Genomic DNA, 20000 nt, shown 5'->3' with positions numbered 1-20000 from the left:
GTATGCTGACAGAAATGTCAAGAAATCCAACAGAAGAGTTAGGGATAATGCAGGAGAATTCGAGGGCAGGATGGAAGGATTGGACAAAGGAGAAGAAGGAGTCCAGTTGTTCATGGGAGAGTGAGGCTGCGCTGATACTGTCATCAATATAACGACCATATAACTCATTTGTGAGACTATTTGGGCCTCAACATAGCCAACAAACAGGTTCGTGTAGTTAGGACCCATTCTCATTCCCATGGTGACTCGTAAGACTGTTGGTAAAAGTCCCCTGCAAATGAGAAGCAGTTGAGGGAGAGGACAAGTTCAGCAGAAAGGTGGAATAAGTGAGAGGGAGAAAGCAGTCGAGGGTGTGTATTCTGAAGAGATTAGAATGAATGGTGGCACACATAAGGCAATAGGAAGTGGTGCGGAGTATGGGTAAGATGGCAGAGGTAGAATGGAAAGTAGGAGGCAGAAACATTTGGGGATGAGGTGGTGGTGAAGGTAGCAACTGAGAAAGGAAACGTAATAACAGAAGCATGGTTTTTGAAAATCAGTAGGGAAAGATGAATAGAAGGTTGAAAGCAGCAGAAAGGAAGCATAGTCAGGTGTTTTTTTAGGCAGTGATGAAGGTGGAGGAGGGAGGATTTATAATTAGGCATGCTGGAAAAAGGAGAGAAAGAAAAAAAGTTGAAATGGAGAGAGAATGGCAAGGTCATTAGCATATAGAGCTTACATCAATGACAATAGCCAGTGAGACCCATGAAGGTAGAGCCTGAAAGCATCTGAAGATCCAGTGGTAATCCGGGTTAAGTGTTGGCATGTGGATGAGGAGAGGTAAGCTGTCTGATTCATGTGAGCAAGGAAAAGTGTATGTTCCATATACATATATATAAATAATAGTGTATAAACAATTTAAGTATTTATACATGAAAGAGGTGACCTTTAACAGGACACCTTACATACTAGAAACAACAGTCAAAGCCCAAACCATGAATAAAAGCAATTTCAAAGGGAATGAAAATAAAAGGGTAACTAGAAAAATATTTTTTCTTTATTTCTTTTTTTATTATTATCATTCCCTTTGAAATTGCTTTTATTTGTGGTTTGGGCTTTGACTGCCCTTTCTAGCATGTAAGGTGTTCTTTCACAGGTCACCTCTTCCATGTATAAATACTTAAATTGTTTATACACTATTATTGTCTATTGACTTTATTACACATGGTAGCCACCAGTATAAATTTAAAAAAAAATTTTCTACTCTTATTTTCACAGTACTTCTCTCCATGTCTGGCTGTACAGCCTTTTTGTTTGTTTATTTCACCGTTTCGTTTTCCTGTCTTGTTTTCCGTCCGCCACTATCCTCCACGAAAAAAATTTAATTTGTGTTCGTGGGAAGAGCCATGTTAACAATGCGTCCTGCCCTAACTCTTTGAAACGCCAGTGTTTTAATGGTGGCAGCTGATGAAGGATATGTTCTCTATGTGGCCTGCTTGTTTGTTGTACCTTGTTTATCATTTTGTCCATGTTCTTTTGCAACGTCATGTACCCAGATATGTATCTATATGTACATGTAGATGAAGGTATGTACATACATGTACATATATATGCATATACTCATATATTGTTTATATATATATATATATATATATATATATATATATATATGTGTGTGTGTGTGTGATCATGCAGTAATTTCCCTTTGTTTAACGGTCATTTACATAGCATTTTTTTCAATGGCCAGATAACTGAAGAGATGGCGGTATGGGTTTCCGCCCAGACATCCGAAACTCAGTTTTATCATGGCTACCGAATAAATGTCACATATTACATATACATTCCTCTATTTACATAATATCGAGGTCTCTTTCTTTCTTTTGTTGTCTTAACTTTTCTATCAATATATATATCTATATCTATATATATATATATATATATATATGTATATGGAACATACACTTTACCATGCTCACATGAATCAGACAGCTTTTGTGCAGCTAGATGCCCTTCCTATCACCAAACCTCACCTGTTTCAATAAAGGTAATATTTCATCTTGCTCAGACATAATTTCATGGAAGATTGGAAACAAAGGACACCGTTAGCATGTCAGTGACATTTGCTTACAGCTACCATGTGATAACAAGCCAGGGAGACAGTAAAACAAAGACACATACATATACACACACACACATATACAAAGGTATATATATTTTATATATATATATGTGTGTGTATTGTTATATGTGTGTGTCAGGTGGTTAGCATTAGAAAGGGTACACCATACAAAAGCAGACACTGGAACACAACGCAGTCTTTCAAAATATCAGATCCTGTCAAACTATCCAACCTATGCCAGTATGGAAGACAAACGTTAAAAGATGGTAATGAAATAATTTTTGATATAAAATTTGAAAAATAAAATACCTTCGATGATTTCTGGCCTTAAAATCTCTGGAACAGATACCAATTGAAATCCTTCCAAACGGAGCTTATCCAGACAATAATTTACTAGGGCCAGTTCCAGGCGAGCAAGTTGGTTCAGAAAATAATAACTCCGTTGACCAGTGGTTGTTCCAACATTGGATGTACGGAGCCATCCTGCTTTCTCTCCAATTTCAACAACACCCTTCACTTTTCCTACATTAACAGATTCTTTACCAAAAGTTTTGACAACACGATTACAAGATTCATTCCCAATTGGTGCCAATGGATGGATTTTGTTGGGAATGTCTGCAGCCAATGATTTTAATTTATCAATCAATCCTTGCTTCTTCATTGAATTATCTTCCCTTGATACCTGTAACAGATTAAACAGGCTTAGTCTACTACACATGCCTACAAACATAAGGTGAAGCTAATAAAGGAGTGTCAATATGGTTGCTCTACTTACTAGAAATAGCAAGTAAATCTCCCTTAATGCCTTAGAAAAGAAAAATGAAAATAACATTAGATACACTAGTCTTGGGTATACTACATCTGAATATAAAATTAAAAATATTTGCAACTGGAACGTTTTCAATCATGTCTGTTGAATCAGGAATGATGTGTGTCTAAAAAGCAACAGAAACCATAAGGTTAGGAGTTTCTGTGTTATTGCTTGATCTGCATAATATAACAGCCACATCTTCCTCGAGACAAACCCTCCAATTTGTTTCAAATAAAAACAATGAGTTGTAAGTACTAAATCAGACAGCATGACCACATTGAAGACAGGATACCAAGCAGATAAAAGACCAGCCAAAGAATGAAGTTCAACCTAACTTCATACATTTTCACAAATCTTTCTATCTGGAGTACCAAATGTCTTTATTACTCTGAATTTGTTTATTTTAAAGATGGAATGACCCAATAGATAAGGTATTGTAATAACAACTTGATAACAAGTTTTCAAAACCTCTAGATGTATTTTACCATGTTTATAAGTCTTTCAGTTAATTCTACATGTCTTGGATCACACTGATGTCAGGAATAAGCACTGTATTACCTGGAACAGACTGGGATAGTCTGCCATATTATACAGGGAGATTTCCCTCTCATCTGCTTAACACAAGGAGGAAACACATCATTGAAAATGTTTCAGCAATTCAAGATCCCTTAGAGAGAAAATATCAGAATTGTTTCCCAGTTTCAATTTCAGGCTTATTTTATGATCTGAATCTAGCACTACAAACTAACAAAATACTCATTACATATGCTTTTCTCAAAGTAATTAAAATGCTATCTAATTAAGTCTACATGGACTGAGACAACAAAAATTTCGTTGGCAAAATTTTCAGACGGGTTACATTGCAATTATATCAGAATTTAATGTAAAAACCCTAAAACCCTAACTCTAACACCCTAGTGAAAATAGTGCGGGTTTAATCTGAAAATTGACCTTATCGTTAACAAATTATTTATAAAATCAGCCCAAAACAACTTTTAAGATATGTTATCAAAAATCAAAAGTCAGAGATACTTCTGCGTATATTGTTGTAACACGGAAAAAAGATTTTACGATAGGATTCCTTTCAAAATAATACGCCAGACATAACCTTTAGAGGTAACCTTTACTTCAAACGGATCTTAAGCCCGTTTAATTGTATAATAATTTTCTGTCCTATATTTCGAAAACAAGAGCCTCATTTGTCCTAGATTCTTTCAGCTGGTCATGGTCAGTCACTGACTCAATGTATTTCTGAAATATAGAGCAACAAGGGAGTATGTTTGTAACTTAGGTGGAATAAATATCACAATTAATTTACGTTTAATATACCGGCTATTCGGCAATAATTGTCTTAACGATGTGTATAAAGAATTTCGATATTATTTACGAGTCGTTTGGGTAAAATGAAATATAAATTTATATTTACATCATTCCATAGTCTGTGAACAGCGTCTATATCTCCTATTCCTTTACGATTCCGTATGTTTTCTTTTATTTCCAAAGTGTTTTCTGGATTACAAAGATAATCCCAATCAAACTCAGGGCAGATGGAACTTTGCGAATCTTGGTAACTGTTTTGGCTAAGACAATCTATTGATATGTCTCTTCTATAACATTTCGAGTCTGCAGACTTTAACAATGCTCGAATAACAGAGAAATGTTTGCACGTTCGCCACTGAAAACGGCCAAGTGTCGTATGAAGTCCGTACATGCTGCCAAGCATAATACGGACTCGTTTGAAGTGAGGAAGTTAAGGCGAGTTTGACATTCAGAGTGATCTCCCTTGAATTGATTTACAAACAATTTCTGATTGGTGTAGTAATGCTCCTCTCCCTGCTACATGTTATTGTTGTTACTGCTGTTGCTAGTAGTAGTAGTAGAAATGGTAGTGATGGGGTAGTGGCGATGTGCCTTTATATTACAAGCGTACGAGTTTGACACCTACACAATATATATATATATATATATATATATATACATACATACATACATACATATATGATATATATATATATATATACACAAACAGGGGGAAAGACTTCCGCCCCCCCCCTTCCCAAACCATCCTTTTAAAAAAATTTATTTTCTAAATATGCGGAAAAATACGGACATTATGATTTGAACAAAAATTTCTAAACATTTCTGTACTTATGGTTAGGGTTAGGGTTTTAGGGTTAGCGTTAAGGTTTTAGAGTTAGGGTTAGGGTTGGGGTTTTAGCGTTAGGGTTAGCGTTAGTATAATGGGAGGCAAGGTTCACAATATTGGATGAATATCACCTTCTCCCATTAAAATTGTTCTTTGTGTTGTTTCAGGCTCCAGCAGGCGAGGAGAGAAGTCTCAAGTGGAAATGCAAATTCACAACCAGTTTTATTTACAGTTACACAGAATAAATGAAGTGTGTCACTCTCAGTAGACCATCTCAAGCTGTGTACGTTTCGTTGTATCTCCGTTAATGCGGGCCCATTACCTCTGGAGATATGATGTGCAGACAGGACTAGCCTGGAGACCCAACCAGCGAATATGTGTGTTCAGCAAGTGCTTGCGGTGAAGAAGAAGAAGAGAATCTGTTTGTGGGCCCTTATATCCAGTTTGCCATTGCGATCCTCGTTGTGATCTCGGGCATGGCAAATGGATGCAGGTGAGATCTCATCCAATACGGCGCTGACTGCTTGTGCCGTTAGTGTTGGGGAAAAAAGTCAAAATTGAAGAATTTGGGGGGAAGGGGGGGAAATTTCTCAATGCTAATTTTTGGCAATTTTCCAGAACCTCCATATCCAGAAAGGGGGATTTTTGGCAAAAAAAAATTTTTAAATAAACAAATTTGGGAGAAAATGGGGGAGGACGGGCGGATGTCTTTCCTGCAGGGGTTGGACAAAACAATGGAAAAACCTAGCATCATAATTTTGACATATCTATAAAACCATCAGAAGCTTGTTTATTTTTATGTTTTTTGATTCATTATTAAAGTTTTACTAAAACCTCGTCAAAACAAAATTCTGGAAGAGAACCAAAAGTTTCAGATAGGGACCGTCAGACTCTTATGTGAATTGTTAGAAAGGATCATAAAAGTACAGCTCCCAAAATTACTGCAAAGCTTAATGACCACCACGAGAACCCAGTTTCCACAAAAACTGTTCACCAGTAGCTGCACAAAGCCAGATTTCATGGGAGGGCTGCAATCAGAAAACCACTACTTTCAAAAACAAATGTTGCAAAGTGTTTAGAGTGGAGTAAAAACCTACAGAATTAGTCCCTAGAGCAGTGGAAGAATGTTATTTTTTCGAATGAGTCATCCTTTACCTCATTTCCGACCACCGGGGAGACAGCCAAAAGAAGCATTTGACCCAGACTGCCTTCTTCCAACTGTTAAACATGGAGGATGATCTGGTGGGAGCGGGGAGTATATCTTGGAAATCTGTCAGTCCAATAGTTTCCCTTCATGTCAGAATTAATAGTCAAGACTATTTCGGCATTTTATCTGATCAAATTCATTCTATGGTTACGGAACTGTTTCCAAAGGGAAACGCAATCTTTCAGGATGATAATGCACCAATTCACACAGCTAAAGTTGTTATTGAATGGCATGAGGAACATTCTAGTGAAGTTGAACATCTTACCTGGTCACCACAGTCCCCAGATCTCAATATTATTGAACATTTATGGTGCATTTTAGAAAAACAAGTAAGGAGTCGATATCCTCCACCATCATCACTACAAGGACTGGAAACTGTTTTAGCTGAAGAATGGAGAAAAATTCCTTTGGAAACAATTTTGTACGAGTCCATACCTCATAGAATTCAAGCTGTAATTACTGCCAAAGGCGGTCCTATCCCATATTAAAATAAATTTATTTGAAATTTTAAGGTGTTTCCATAATTTTGTCCAATCCCTGTATATATATATATATATATATATATATATATATATATGTATGCATGTATCTTTTGGTTTGATGTTTTATGAAATTAAGGCAAATGTTGAAATAAAATTTTAGTTCTTCAATAACTGGAAACACTGGGATGATAATAGTAATAATATTCTTTTCTGCTCTAGGCACAAGGCCTGAAGTTTTGGAGGAGGGGGTAAGTCGATTACATCGACCTGGAGTACTTGATTGGTACTTATTTTGTATTGATCCTAAAAGGATGAAAAGCAAAGTTGATCTCAGTGGAAACTAAAAATTTAAAGATGGACAAAATACCACTAAGCATTTCGTCCAGCATGCTATTAATTCTGCCAGCTTGCTGCTTTAATTATAGTAATAAAAATCTTTTTTAAATGATGACAATGATGACGATCCTTTCTACTATAGGCACAAAGTGTGAAATTTTAGTTGAGTGAGATAGTTGATTACATTAACCACAGTGCTCAACTGGTACTTGTTTTATCAGCCCTGAAAGGATGACAGGCAGAGTCAACTTCAGCAGAATTTAAACTCAGTAAGTAAAGACAAATGAAATGTTGCTATGCATTTTGTCCAGTGTGTTGGTGGTTCTGCCATCTTGCTGCCCCTACTATAATGAATGAATGATGATGATGATGAACATGTAGGGCTGTGTGATTAAAAAGCTTGCTTCCCAATCATATGGCCTTGGGTTCAGTCCCACTATGCAGCACCTTAAGCAAGTGTCTTCTACTATAGCCCTGGGCTGAGCAAAGCACTGCAAGTAGATTTACTGAAGGAACAATTGGCTGGTAGGTGAGAACAGAAACCTCTACAGGGTGAATGTGTAGCCAGTAGCAAGCAAACTGATGAAGCACACTCATCCGTGGCTACAAAACTCAGGACTAAAGGCAGCGAGTAAAGGCTTTATCTTCACTGCTCAAGATCAAAACTTATTGACCCAGAACTACCAGGCCAATGTGATGAAAAATGGAGTAGATCCAAAGTGCTGATCCTCTTATGATGAAATTGAAACAGTAGACCACTTAAGCTCTGGGTGTTAAGTTCTGGCACCAATAGAATATAAATCAAGATGTAACAGAGTTGGCCAGTATCTACATTGGTTAATGTGTCCGCGTTATAAAACCAAAACTGTTGTATAAGAATTGCCCTGTGGATGTAACTGACAGAGAAAATGTAATGATTCTCTAGGACACTTCAGTACATACAGATAGAATCATAAAAAGCTAATAAACTGGATGTTGTTGTAAAAGACCAAAATAATAAATATCTGTTTATTGATTGACATGAGTATCCCTTGTGATCATAATACTTTGGCAAAAGAACTTGACAAGCTTAGAAAATATAAAAATTTGCACATTGAAATAAAAAAATGTGGCATCTCAAGGCGATTACAATACCAGTGATTGTAGGAGAACAGGGGACTGAAAATTATTTGAGAATTATCCCTGGTTTACCATCCAAGCAAGAAGTGCAAAAGATTGTTTTAACTTGTACATCACATGTATTGAGAAGAACATTTTTGCTGTGAGAATGATTATCACCCATGCAAGTATTTTTTCTCTATGTAACTTTAATTGATTTTGTAAATGAACAGGCTGGTGTGTTTATTCTTATCAATGTTTACAGTGAGTTTCTTTGCCCTAGGTGTCAGGAAGACACTCAGCAAGAAATGGAAACAAAATTGAAGGAAGAAGAAAAACTCATAATAGCAATGATTTCAAAATTTTGGCACAAGGCCAGCAATTCTGGTGGTGGGAGTAAGTCAATCACATCAATTCCAGTGTTCAACAGGTACTTATTTTGTAGACCTGAGAGGTAAAGCTGACCTCTGTGGAATTTGAATGCAAAATGTAAAGACAGATGAAATGCTGTTTAGCAATTTTACCCAGCATACTAATGATTCTGCCAGCTCATCACCTTAATAATTATGATAATGATGATGATGATGATGATGATGATGATGGTGAGAGGAGGAGGAGGAGGAGGAGGAGGAGGAGGAGGAGGATAAGAACTTTTTCATTAATCAAAGTGCTCAAACACAACAGTGACTATACAGAAAACAATACTACAACACACAGGGTCTTACATATAAATATGTATTAAGAAAATATAAAAAATACTGACAAAGAATAACCCCAGTGCAGGAGACAATGACCAAGAGTCAATCAAATACATTCTCTCTCTCTCTCTCTCTCTCTCTCTCTCTTCCTTTCTCAGCATTTATTTTCCAGCCTACAAGTCTGTCCACTTCAGACCATGTTCACCACTCTTGCTTCTTTTTCAACAAATTTAGTGGAAGGAGCATCTCCCTCTTTCTCCTCACCCCTCTCTCCAAGTTGATGGTTTAACTAAAGAGGAAAATGTATGCCCTCAGTATTTCAGTTATTTTCACTACACAACTTCAAAAGAAGACTTCAAAAGTAACTGGTAGTGACTTCTCTTGAAAACAAAAAAATTGGTATCTGCAAAAAAAGGGTTTAATCCTCAAAAACACTCATGTTGATATGATTACTACATAAAGAGATGATGCTCCAGCTTTATCAACAGTGCAAAAATGGATGTCTGAATATAGGAGGCAAAAAGAGTCTTGAAGATGACCCAACATCTGGACGTCCTGCAACTACCACCATCGAGGAAAACATTGTGATCATACATGCTGATGAATGACAGACAATTAACTATAAATCAAATAGCTAATGCTATTAGCATATCCCATGAGAGAGTTAAGAATATTCTGCACAATGAACTTGGCATGACAAAGGTCTTCACTCAGTGGGTGCCACATATTCTGACGTCTGATCAAAAGCACACCAGGCTGATCACATCACAGGAAAATATGATATTGTTTAAAGCAGATCCAGCTGGTTTCCTTGAACATTTCCTAACCCAAGATGAGTGTTGGCTTCATCACTTTGAGCCAGAGGCAAAGAGACTGTCCATGCAGTGGAAACACCCCTCCTCACCTGCTCCAAAGAAGTCCAAGGTCGTTTCATTGGCAGGGAATGTGTTGGCCTCGGTTTTTGGGGATGTAAATGGCATTGTGCTTATTGACTATCTTCAAAAGGGTCACACCATAACGAGAATACTATGCTAACTTACTGAGGCTATTTCCAAAGGCTATCAAGACTAAATGCCCAAGAAAACTGACAATAGGCGTCTTGTTTCATCAGTTCTTGGTTTCAGTGGCTGCTGTACATGACTGTGACTTTGAACTAGTTGATCACCCTCTCTATTGTCTTAATTTGGCTCCATCTGATTATCATCTATTTCCTATGATGAAAAAGCACTTAGCTGGGACCCAGTATCATGATGATGATGATGATGATGACAGCATATCTGCTGTTGATGACTTTTTTGACCAACAGGATGAAATTTTCTTCATTAATGGGATCCAAGTTTTGCAACACTGATGGAAGAAATGTGTGAACAGTAAGGGGGTCTATGTTGAAAAAACCTCATTTGGTCACATTCCATTAGAGTTTCTTGGTCAGCCTATGAACTTTTTGGTTGGTCGGTCAGTCGGTTGGCTGGTTGGTTGGTAGGAGGTAGATAATTAAAAAAAAAAAGTAAGATGCTTTGAAGATGGCACTTCATTTCTTTCATGATAGCTTTCATCATATCTAATCAAAGACCATATACGAGTATAGTCACCCCTCATGGCATCAGGAGTCCCTTCTCTCCATTATTGGTGAAACCTTCCACCATTCTCTTCACGAACATCACCTAAATTATTATGAAAAAAAAAAATGTAAATGCAAGAAATGCACTTTCACAGACAGGACTTACTATGTAACTTTTAGTGAAGAATGTAAAACAATTCTGAAAATTGAAAGAGGCTTCTTAATAAAGATCAAAAAAATTTTGCTGATCAATGGTTAGAAAAAGAGGAACCATACAATATCTGCATATATCCTTTGATTCAATGATCATCATACAGGATTTATAATATAAAGTAAACACCACCAACCCTTAGTGATAGTAGCAAACTTCTTCAAAATATTGTAACCAGAGCCCTTCACTTTTATGGTGTGAGTGAATAAATTACAAAGTTGAGGGCTTTGGTTTTGTGAGGGATGTGGAAACCAATACCTATGAGCATTTGTGGGAAACCTGTGGCCCACAGGACTTTTTGAATGGCACACCTAATGAAATAGTAGTGTGGCCCACATGATGATAAGCCATGTCTTATGTGGCCGACTTCTTGAAAAAAGATTGCCCAGGTGTGATTGTGCGGTAAGAAGCTTGCTTCCCAACCACATGATTCTGGGTTCAGTACACTGTGTGGCACCTTAAGCAAGTGTCTTCTACTACAGCCTTGAGTTGACCAAAGTCTTGCAAAAGGATTTGAATATGGAAACTGAAAGAAGCCCATCATATATTTATATAAGTGTGTATGTGTCTCTATGCCTGTTTGTCCCCCACTACCACTTGACAGCTGGTGTTGGTATATTTACATCCCTGTAATTTAGCAGTACAGCAAAAGAGATCGACAGAATAAGTACCAGACTTGAAAAGTAAAATAAGCACCAGAGTTGATTCATTGAACTAAAAATTCTTTGAGGTAGTGCCCTAGCATGACCGCAGTCTAATGACTATAAAGTTAAAAGATAATGTCTGTCTCTGAGGAATAATATTGGATAAGTTAGGTATGAAATGCATTTACTGCCAAAGGTAGTCAGCAGACAGATGGTAGACCTTCTACAATTGACTTCTAGTATCAAAAAAAAGTTTGAGATGAGTGTCACGTGGCAGGAAAATGTAATATCAGAGGGTTTGATTAGACAATAGTATCAGCCCTCACTTGTGAGCAAATATAGCTTGGTAACATGTACCATGATTTTGTTAATTGTTTTAGGTGTCTCTATAGTCATGAACAAACACAGACTTCATTCTCAATCCCATCACCTTTGACCTGGTGTAACATCCAGAATGCAGCAGTAGGAAGGAAAGAGAGGGTTAAAATGTACTCAGCTGGTACTCATTTACAACTTGGTAGATATGAGCAATGTGTAATAAAGTGCCTTGCTCAAGGATGCAACACATCACCCTGTCCAGGAATCGAACCTACAACTTTATGATTGTGCATTGAGCAACTAACTACTAGGCCACCTACCTGCCTTCATGGTTAGGCAACAGTGTCAGGTAATATGAAGGGTGCAGCAACTGTGAGGGCTGAGTTTGGAAATGAAAATAGTGAAGGTTGTTTGGGTGTATGTAGGAAATAAGGGTAGGAGAAGGAATGAATGGGTGGTGAGTGTTCAGAAGAGCAACAAAATGGTGTCTGTGGGAGGAATGAGAGAGTGAGAGGAATAGGAGAGTCTGAAGAAGTTGTGTTCACAGAAGAGACTTAGAGGCTGATAACATCAAAGAATGTTGAGAGGAAATAGATAAGACAAGAAATAGCAGCTGGAGGTATATGGTGTGAGTGGGGGAGGAGTGATTGAGAATGTGGGAGGGGTGAGAGAGAGAGAAGGGGGAAGAGTAAGGAGGCAAGAAAGAGGGAAATACAGAGAAAGAGATGAGAGAGGAAGATGTAGACAAGAGTAAGGAGGTGAAAGAAAGGGAAAGAGAGAAAGACAGAGGAAGAGAGAGAAAGATAGAGAGAGAGAGAGAGAGAGAGAGAGAGAGAGAGAGAGAGAGAGAGAGAGAGATGAATTTAAAGAACTGATAAAAAGATTTTTCTAGTCTGAGTAAGTGACAGACATTTTGATAAGACAGATGAATGATGTAGATAGATGTAAATGCTGTCAATATGAGGGTGAATTCTTGGGTTATTTTGGAGATAAAAGCTGTTGCTGTTATTTAACACCAGGTCACTCCTGATCCAGCAGACCTATGATCAAAGTGTTCTAGCTATGACCAATGTTATTGTTGTTTAACCTCAGGTCAACCCAAATTGAACTACGATCAATCATGTTTTATCCATGATCATCATTTCTGAGACAAAGTTCATATCTAGGACTACATGATCTAATTTCAATTATTTAAGATGAGAGTTTGTGATTTGAGGAAGATTTGACTATTAATTCTAGCCAGTTGTACATGACAGCATAAAGGATATTTGTTTATCAGACTTCCAAAATCTGATAGAAAGATGTACAGAAAATATTTTATACTAACATTTTTCACTTTAATTATATATATATGCGAAATCGTGACATATATAAGCGAAATCATGATGGCACCTGTGCCCAGTGTCGCCTTCCTGGCACTTGTGCCGGTGGCACGTGTAAAGACATTCGAGTGAGATCGTTGCCAGTGCCCCTGGACTGGTTCCTGTGCAGGTGGCACGTAAAATACACCATTTCGAGCGTGGCCGTTGCCAGTACCGCCTGACTGGCCTTCGTGCCGGTGGCACGTAAAAACACCCACTACACTCTCAGAGTGGTTGGCGTTAGGAAGGGCATCCAGCTGTAGAAACTCTGCCAAATCAGATTGGAGCCTGGTGTAGCCATCTGGTTCACCAGTCCTCAGTTAAATCGTCCAACCCATGCTAGCATGGAAAGCGAATGTTAAACGATGATGACGATATCCTTAAGTCTGTAAGGTGACAGCCTTATGCCACTTTATTATTGGTTTCAAATTTTGGCACAAGGCCAGCAAGTTCAAGGGAGGGGCAAGTTGATTACATCGACCTCAGCGCTCAACTGGTACTTATTTTATCAACCCCACAAGAGGATGAAAGGCAATGCTGACCTTGCTATGATTTGAACTCAGAACATAAAAACAGATGAAATGATGCTAAGCATTTTCCCCAGTTTGCTGACTATTCTTATTTCTTTATTGCCCACAAGGGGCTAAACATAGAGGGGACAAACGGATTAAGTCGATTACATCGACCCCAGTGAGTAACTGGTACTTATTTAATCGACCCTGAAAGGATGAAAGGCAAAGTCGACCTCGGCGGAATTTGAACTGAGAACGTAACGGCAGACGAAATGCCGCTTAGCATTTCGCTCGGCATGCTAACGTTTCTGCCAGTTCTCTGTCTTTTTTTTTTCTTTTTTTTTTTGTGTTTACAGCACCTAGGTTTCCCAAGCGGCCACCCATCTAAGTACTATCTAGGCTCGACTTTGATTAACTTCGGTGATCGGACGAGAACCGGTGTTTTCAAAGTGATATGGCCATTTGCTGACCATTCTGTCAACTCACTGCCTTATGTCACTTTGTTGACTCTCTAAATGAATTCTGAAATTTTTCTAAGCAAATTCTTAGGTTTTTTTCTTTTTCTATATTCTCTCTCTTGGTTACTAAACTGTGATAGAGCTTAAATGACGACTCCATCAGCAATATGTGCCTCTAGAGACAATTCTATCATTTTAACTGAAATCATTATCACCATCATCCATATTTAATATCCATGTTCCATGCTGACATGGGCTGGATAGTTTGACAAATGGGTTCAACAGCTGCATAATCCTTCTGTATCTGCTTTGGCAGGGTTTCTACGGCTGGATACCCTTCCTAACACCAATCACTTTACAGTGTGTACAGCCTGCTTTTTTTTTTTTGTGTCACCAACACTATTGAGGTCATCATGCAGCTCACAAGTTTACAAAATCCAAAGATGTGGTGGTGGTGGTGGGCACATCTTAATGGAAGGTAGTGGTTAAGGTAGGAGAAAAGAGGTTGAAGTAGAGCAGGTTCTTGCTGAAGATGAGCTACATGACTATTCATCTACAAAAGAGAGAATGAGAATGAATTGTTATCTCCATAGAGATGATATTCACAATATTGTTCTTTTTATTTCCCTGCCACACATTTTTTTTTTTTTTTACAGAAACTGTTAGTACTCCCTTGAAATTGAATTATGTCCATGAACCTTGCTTGCCAGTATCCAAGACTCTAAAGCATTAAAAAAGGGAGCTAAAAAAAAATGAAAAAAATAAAACTGGGGTCCATTGCTGAGCAGACTTGTTTTATTTTTTGTTTTATACAGGCACAGACAAGGCTGTATGGGTTAAGAAGCTTGCTTTGTAATCATTTGCTTTGAGTTCAGACGTCCAGGCTGATCAAAACTTTGTGAGTAACTTTGGTAGCTGGAAATCAAAAGAAGCCCATTGCGTGTGTGTGTGTGTGTGTGTGTGTATAAATATATATGTATATGTGTGTGCGTCTCCATATCTGAAATTGCACACTAATTGTAAATAAACTTCACTGTTTAAGGCAATGACTTCTGACCGAGACCGTTGGAAATATGCTGTACATGAGAAGACCCGGCAAGCCAAGTGAGACCTAAATTCAAGGTCTCTGCCAGGGGTGTAGCCAGTCCACTTATGCGTACCTTCCTTCATTGGACACTAAACTTGGCTTGCGAAGACCTGTTGGGGCAAGCAAAAACGAAATCGTGATGGCACATGTGCCCAGCATCGCCTTCCTGGCACGTGTAAAGACATTCGAGCGAGATTGTTACCAGTGCCCCTGGACTGGCTTCTGGGCAGGTGGCACTTAAAATACACCATTTTAAGCATGGCTGTTGCCAGTACCTCCTGACTGGCCTTCATGCCGGTGGCACGTAAAAGCACCCACTACACTCTCGGAGTGGTTGGCGTTAGGAAGGGCGACCAGCTGTAGAAACTCTGCCAAATTGTAGCCTGGTGTAGCCATCTGGTTCACCAGTCCTCAGTCAAATCGTCCAACCCATGCTAGCATGGAAAGTGGATGTTAAACAATGATGATGATGATGTTACAGAGGCAGTTTTGTATGTGCAGTCTTCTATAAAAACATATCCAGCTATTGTACTAGACATGTCTTTTACAGAAGATTTTCCAGGGAAAATTTTAGCTTGCTGAAGAAACAGGAGTAGTACACGTCCAGAGAAAATCTTCCTCAATGAATTTCATCAGATCCACACAAGCATGGAAAGTGCACATTAAAATGGTGATGATGATAAGGACTCGTGAATTTGTGGAAGAGTTGAGGAAATCTGAGAAGCCCTTCTCTCAGCATCAGGACTCATAGTATTACTCCCTATCAGACCATTTCTTCATATTTTGAAATTTTCTACACATTTCTGATATACTAAAGTCCTTGAAATCTTGTGTCATGGGAAGATGGTGTCTACTAATTTGTTATTTAGGTCAATTTATCATCAATGTTATCATCACCACTAGCACCAGCAGTACCATCATCATCACTATTATTTTTATCATCGTACCTACATGTTTATTCATAGACACGATTGTGCAGTTAAGAAACTTACCTCCCAACCATGTGGTCTTAGGATCAGTCCATGGAGCAGTACCTCGAGCAAACGAGTTCTACTATAGCCCTAAGCCAACCAAAGCCTGGTGAGTGGATTTGGTAGATGAAAACTGAAAGAAGCCCATTCTATATAAATGTGTGTGTGTGTGCATGCCCTTGTCTAGATATCACATGATGGTTGTAAATGAATATCACTGACGTACAAATGATGTTGTTTGTGTCCAGTGTTCCATGGAAATTATGTCCAGCCAAGGGGAAACATTACCATGATTGGAAATAGGTGAGGGCTGATGTCAGAAAAGGCCTCTGGTCACAGAAAATCTGCCTCAACAATTTCCATTTGTCCCATACAAGCATAGAAAAATGGACAGTAAATAATGAAGATGATGATGGGGGGGGGGGGGATTCATCACTTGAAATAGGATGAACTTCAACATGTCAGCAGTTATAGCTGTACACCTGGAGGTGGGGTAAGAGACACACACAAAGAGAGAGAGAGAGAGAGAGAAAGAGAGAGATATATATATATATATATATAGAGAGAGAGAGAGAGAAAGAGAGAGAGATAGAGAAAGAGAGATATTAACCCTTTAGCATTTAAACCCGCAATGTCAAGCTCAAATTTTCTGTTTCATGTTCAAACTGACCAGATCCAGCCTCTCATGCCTACCCTACTGTATTATTAACATAATTACCTCATTAAAATATTGAGGCGAGGAGATAATGCATATTGTTATCATTATTGTCAGGTTCCAACCTGGGCCACAGCAAATGTCTACTTGCCACACTTCTCAGTCCATCATCACTGCCTTGATATCCAGGCTAATGTCTACAATCAAGTTGTCGATGCGTGACGTTTTCCTCTTCTTGCGCCACCATGAAGTGGGTTACACAAGACTAATTCGGATGCTTCCAGCTTAAGGCAGCACATTTAGTGACCAGATAGTCGCAGCCGTCTTTGCTTGATCTTCCTGCTAACTTTCAGTAGGTCTCCATAAAGGAATATATATAGAAATATACAGGAGTGGCTGTGTGGTAAGTAGCTTGCTTACTAACCACATGGTTCCGGGTTCAGTCCAACTGCGTGGCACCTTGGTCAAGTGTCTTCTACTATAGCCTCGAGCCGACCAAAGCCTTGTGAGTGGATTTGGTAGACGGAAACTGAAAGAAGCCCGTCGTATATATATGTGTGTGTGTGTGTGTGTGTGTGTGTGTGTGCGTTTGTCCCCCAAACATCACTTGACAACCGATGCTAGTGTGTTTACGTCCCCGTAACTTAGCGGTTTGGCAAAAAGAGACCGATAGAGTAAGTACTAGGCTTACAAAGAATAAGTCCTGGAGTCGATTTTCTCAACTAAAGGCGGTGCTCCAGCATGGCCGCAGTCAAATGACTGAAACAAGTAAAAGAGTATATATATATACACACATACATTCATTTGTCCTATGTCACTGCCATTTCACATTTAAGATGCTGCATTTGTAGCATCCTTGAGCAGCATCCATTTAGCCCATTTAATAATTTCTCTGTCAGTGTCCATGTTTCATTGCCACATAATAGCATTGATTCAAAGTACTTAGGTAGTTGGATGAGCAGTTTGGAAGCAGATACCAAGATCAGGAAGGCACAAGCATGGACAGCCTGTCACAAAATAAAGGAAGTCTGGAACTCCAAATTACCCAGGCAAATTAAATTCAAGCTGTTCATTGCATTTGTTAAATCAGTGAAATAATGCATGATTAACTAAAAACAATATGAATAAATAAGCATTACATTTGACAAAGTAATATGAACATTAAAAGGCTAAAAAGAAAAGAAAACTATAAAAAACCTTCGAAGTCTTTTATTAATTTTTTCAATAACTGTTTTATTTAATTTGGCACCAGCCATTCATTATACAGCACTTGTTTTAAAAGGTCTATATACAAAGTTCACCAGTAGAAGTGTGGTCAAAATCTAAACCCTACTGTTAACCACAGCCACCGCTAACTCTGGTCACGGTAATACTAAGCAGGAACATAAATGAAGAGTTCTGCAACATTTCCAAAAAAAAAAAAAAGAAAAAAAAAGCAGATAATAATAATAGTAATAATAATGATAATAATAATAATAATAATAATAAATATGATGTTTCTCTTTGTGTCTTTAGAAAAAGCAATTTGTTTATTTTTTGTGGGTTTTTTTTTTAAAGCTGGAGATTAAAAAAAAATTGTTAAAAGCAATTGTTATTAATACATTATCTGGAAATAGAAAGAAAGTGATGAGGTTGATTCTGTGGGAGGAGAAGATAAATGATGGTTTGGAAATGAAAAGTGGGGTTTTTAGTGGATATATTTTCTTACTGTCTCTCTTTCTCTCTCACTATCTATATACAGATGAAAAGTATAAATGTTATAAGAGAGAGAGAAAGAGAGAGGTTGAGAGAGAGAGTGAGAGAGAGAGAGAAAGAGAGCAACATGCATTCGGTGGGATTCAAAGATATATTAATTAGCCAAGGAACTAGTTCACATGCAATAAGCTGTAAATTTTTTTTCAGCTCTGGTTTCTGATAAGCATTGTGCTAGCTATTGTCAAAGAGCTCTGTGTTCTGACAACATTTTTACTAGTTACTGTGAAAAAACTTGGGAAATTGACAAATATCCTGTGTCTGACACACAGACAAACACAGTTAAAAAGAAATACTGAACCGAAATTATGACAGAATTTTAAAAAAAAAAGGTAACAGCAGTTCTGACTGACAAAATTCCAACAAAATGGCAGTAAAATTGAAATTTCACCAGTTAATGGTAGAAATCATAAATAAGTAACTAAAAAAAAAAGTTAAACAATTATTCATGAAGGCTAGAAAATTGCGAGACTTTTGGAGAATAGGGATTTTAGAGAAGCTGGCACTCACGCCTTTTTCAAGGGTTGAAACAATGTGACATTAAAATGCAACATTAAAACACCTTGCAAACTGAAGGAGAGTCAACAACTCAGGTTTATAGAAGGTTGTTGATACACAACGTGTAAAATTCTTATTAATTATGATATTGAGGGACAAATATTGGGGTTAGGGGGAAGGGGTAGAGAGAGGAGAGCAGCGATGATTAAATGGACCCAGTATTTAAACTGATACTTACTAACCCCTGGAAGGAAGAGAAGACAAAGTCAACCCTAGTGGAATATGAACTCAGGATAATAATAATAATAATAATAATAATAATAATAATATATTCTCACTAATTTTGGCACATGGCCAGCAATTTTAAGGAGAGGGGCAATTTGATTACATCAAACACAGTGCTTGACTGATACTATATTTTATCAACCCCATAGGGATGGAAAGCAAAGTCGATTCCAGTGGTAATAGAACTCAGAACGTAATGAGCTGGAGAGAGCACTAGAAAGTATTTTACCAGACACTCTAATGGCTTTGCCAGCTCATCACCTTCCTAATAATAATAATAATAATATGAAATGATAATTGAATAAAATAATATCTACACAATTTATGGATGATTAAATATTTTTGAAGAGTGAGCAGCAAGTGTTGGCTTTATAGTTGCTGTTATTTCTTGGATACAAAATATAAATAAATAAATAAATTTTACAGCTAAATGATTTCTTTCTTTTTTTCTTTTTTTTTTTTTTAATTAATATTTTAACATCTTAGTATTATACTTCCAAACATTTCTAGATGACTGCATGGATCGAATACATCTGAAATATCTGACATTTGTTCTTGGAGGAAACAAAAAGTGCTTTCTCTTTGACAGAAACCCTTCTTAGCACCAGCAACTCATTTATTTAATATTTCATCAGGAAGGGAACTGAGAATGTATGGGTTAACTACAGCAAAACAATAAATGTAATGGAGCTTGATCAAGGACACAATGTAATACCTGTGGCATAGTGTGATGTGAATCTGATGAACTACAAAGGCCGTAAGTCCAGCAGCTGAAGCACTGTCTATATAAATACATACATACATATATACA

At 37.7% G+C, this 20000-nt stretch overlaps 1 protein-coding gene and 1 pseudogene across 1 annotated transcript in view; both read right to left on the bottom strand.

Moving 5' to 3' along the window:
• The window catches only part of LOC106875723 (serine--tRNA ligase, mitochondrial), a 10678-nt gene extending 5932 nt beyond the window's left edge, over window positions 1–4746 (bottom strand). Inside the window, exons 1-2 of the mRNA XM_014923968.3 lie at window positions 4336–4746; window positions 2408–2780 (exon numbers count right to left, since the gene is read on the bottom strand). Coding sequence (XP_014779454.1) covers window positions 2408–2780; window positions 4336–4632 — 670 coding nt within the window. The 5' untranslated portion in view covers window positions 4633–4746. The remainder of the gene's footprint in view (window positions 1–2407; window positions 2781–4335) is intronic.
• Window positions 4747–13830: 9084 nt separating this feature from the next.
• Window positions 13831–13949, bottom strand: LOC128247955 (5S ribosomal RNA; annotated as a pseudogene).
• Window positions 13950–20000: the final 6051 nt, after the last annotated feature.

Source organism: Octopus bimaculoides, chromosome 5, assembly GCF_046866305.1.
Source record: "Octopus bimaculoides isolate indiv1 chromosome 5, ASM4686630v1, whole genome shotgun sequence".
NCBI classification, from domain to species: domain Eukaryota; kingdom Metazoa; phylum Mollusca; class Cephalopoda; order Octopoda; family Octopodidae; genus Octopus; species Octopus bimaculoides.
Note: the sequence above shows the minus strand (reverse complement) of the source record. Positions and strands in the feature narration are given on the sequence as shown.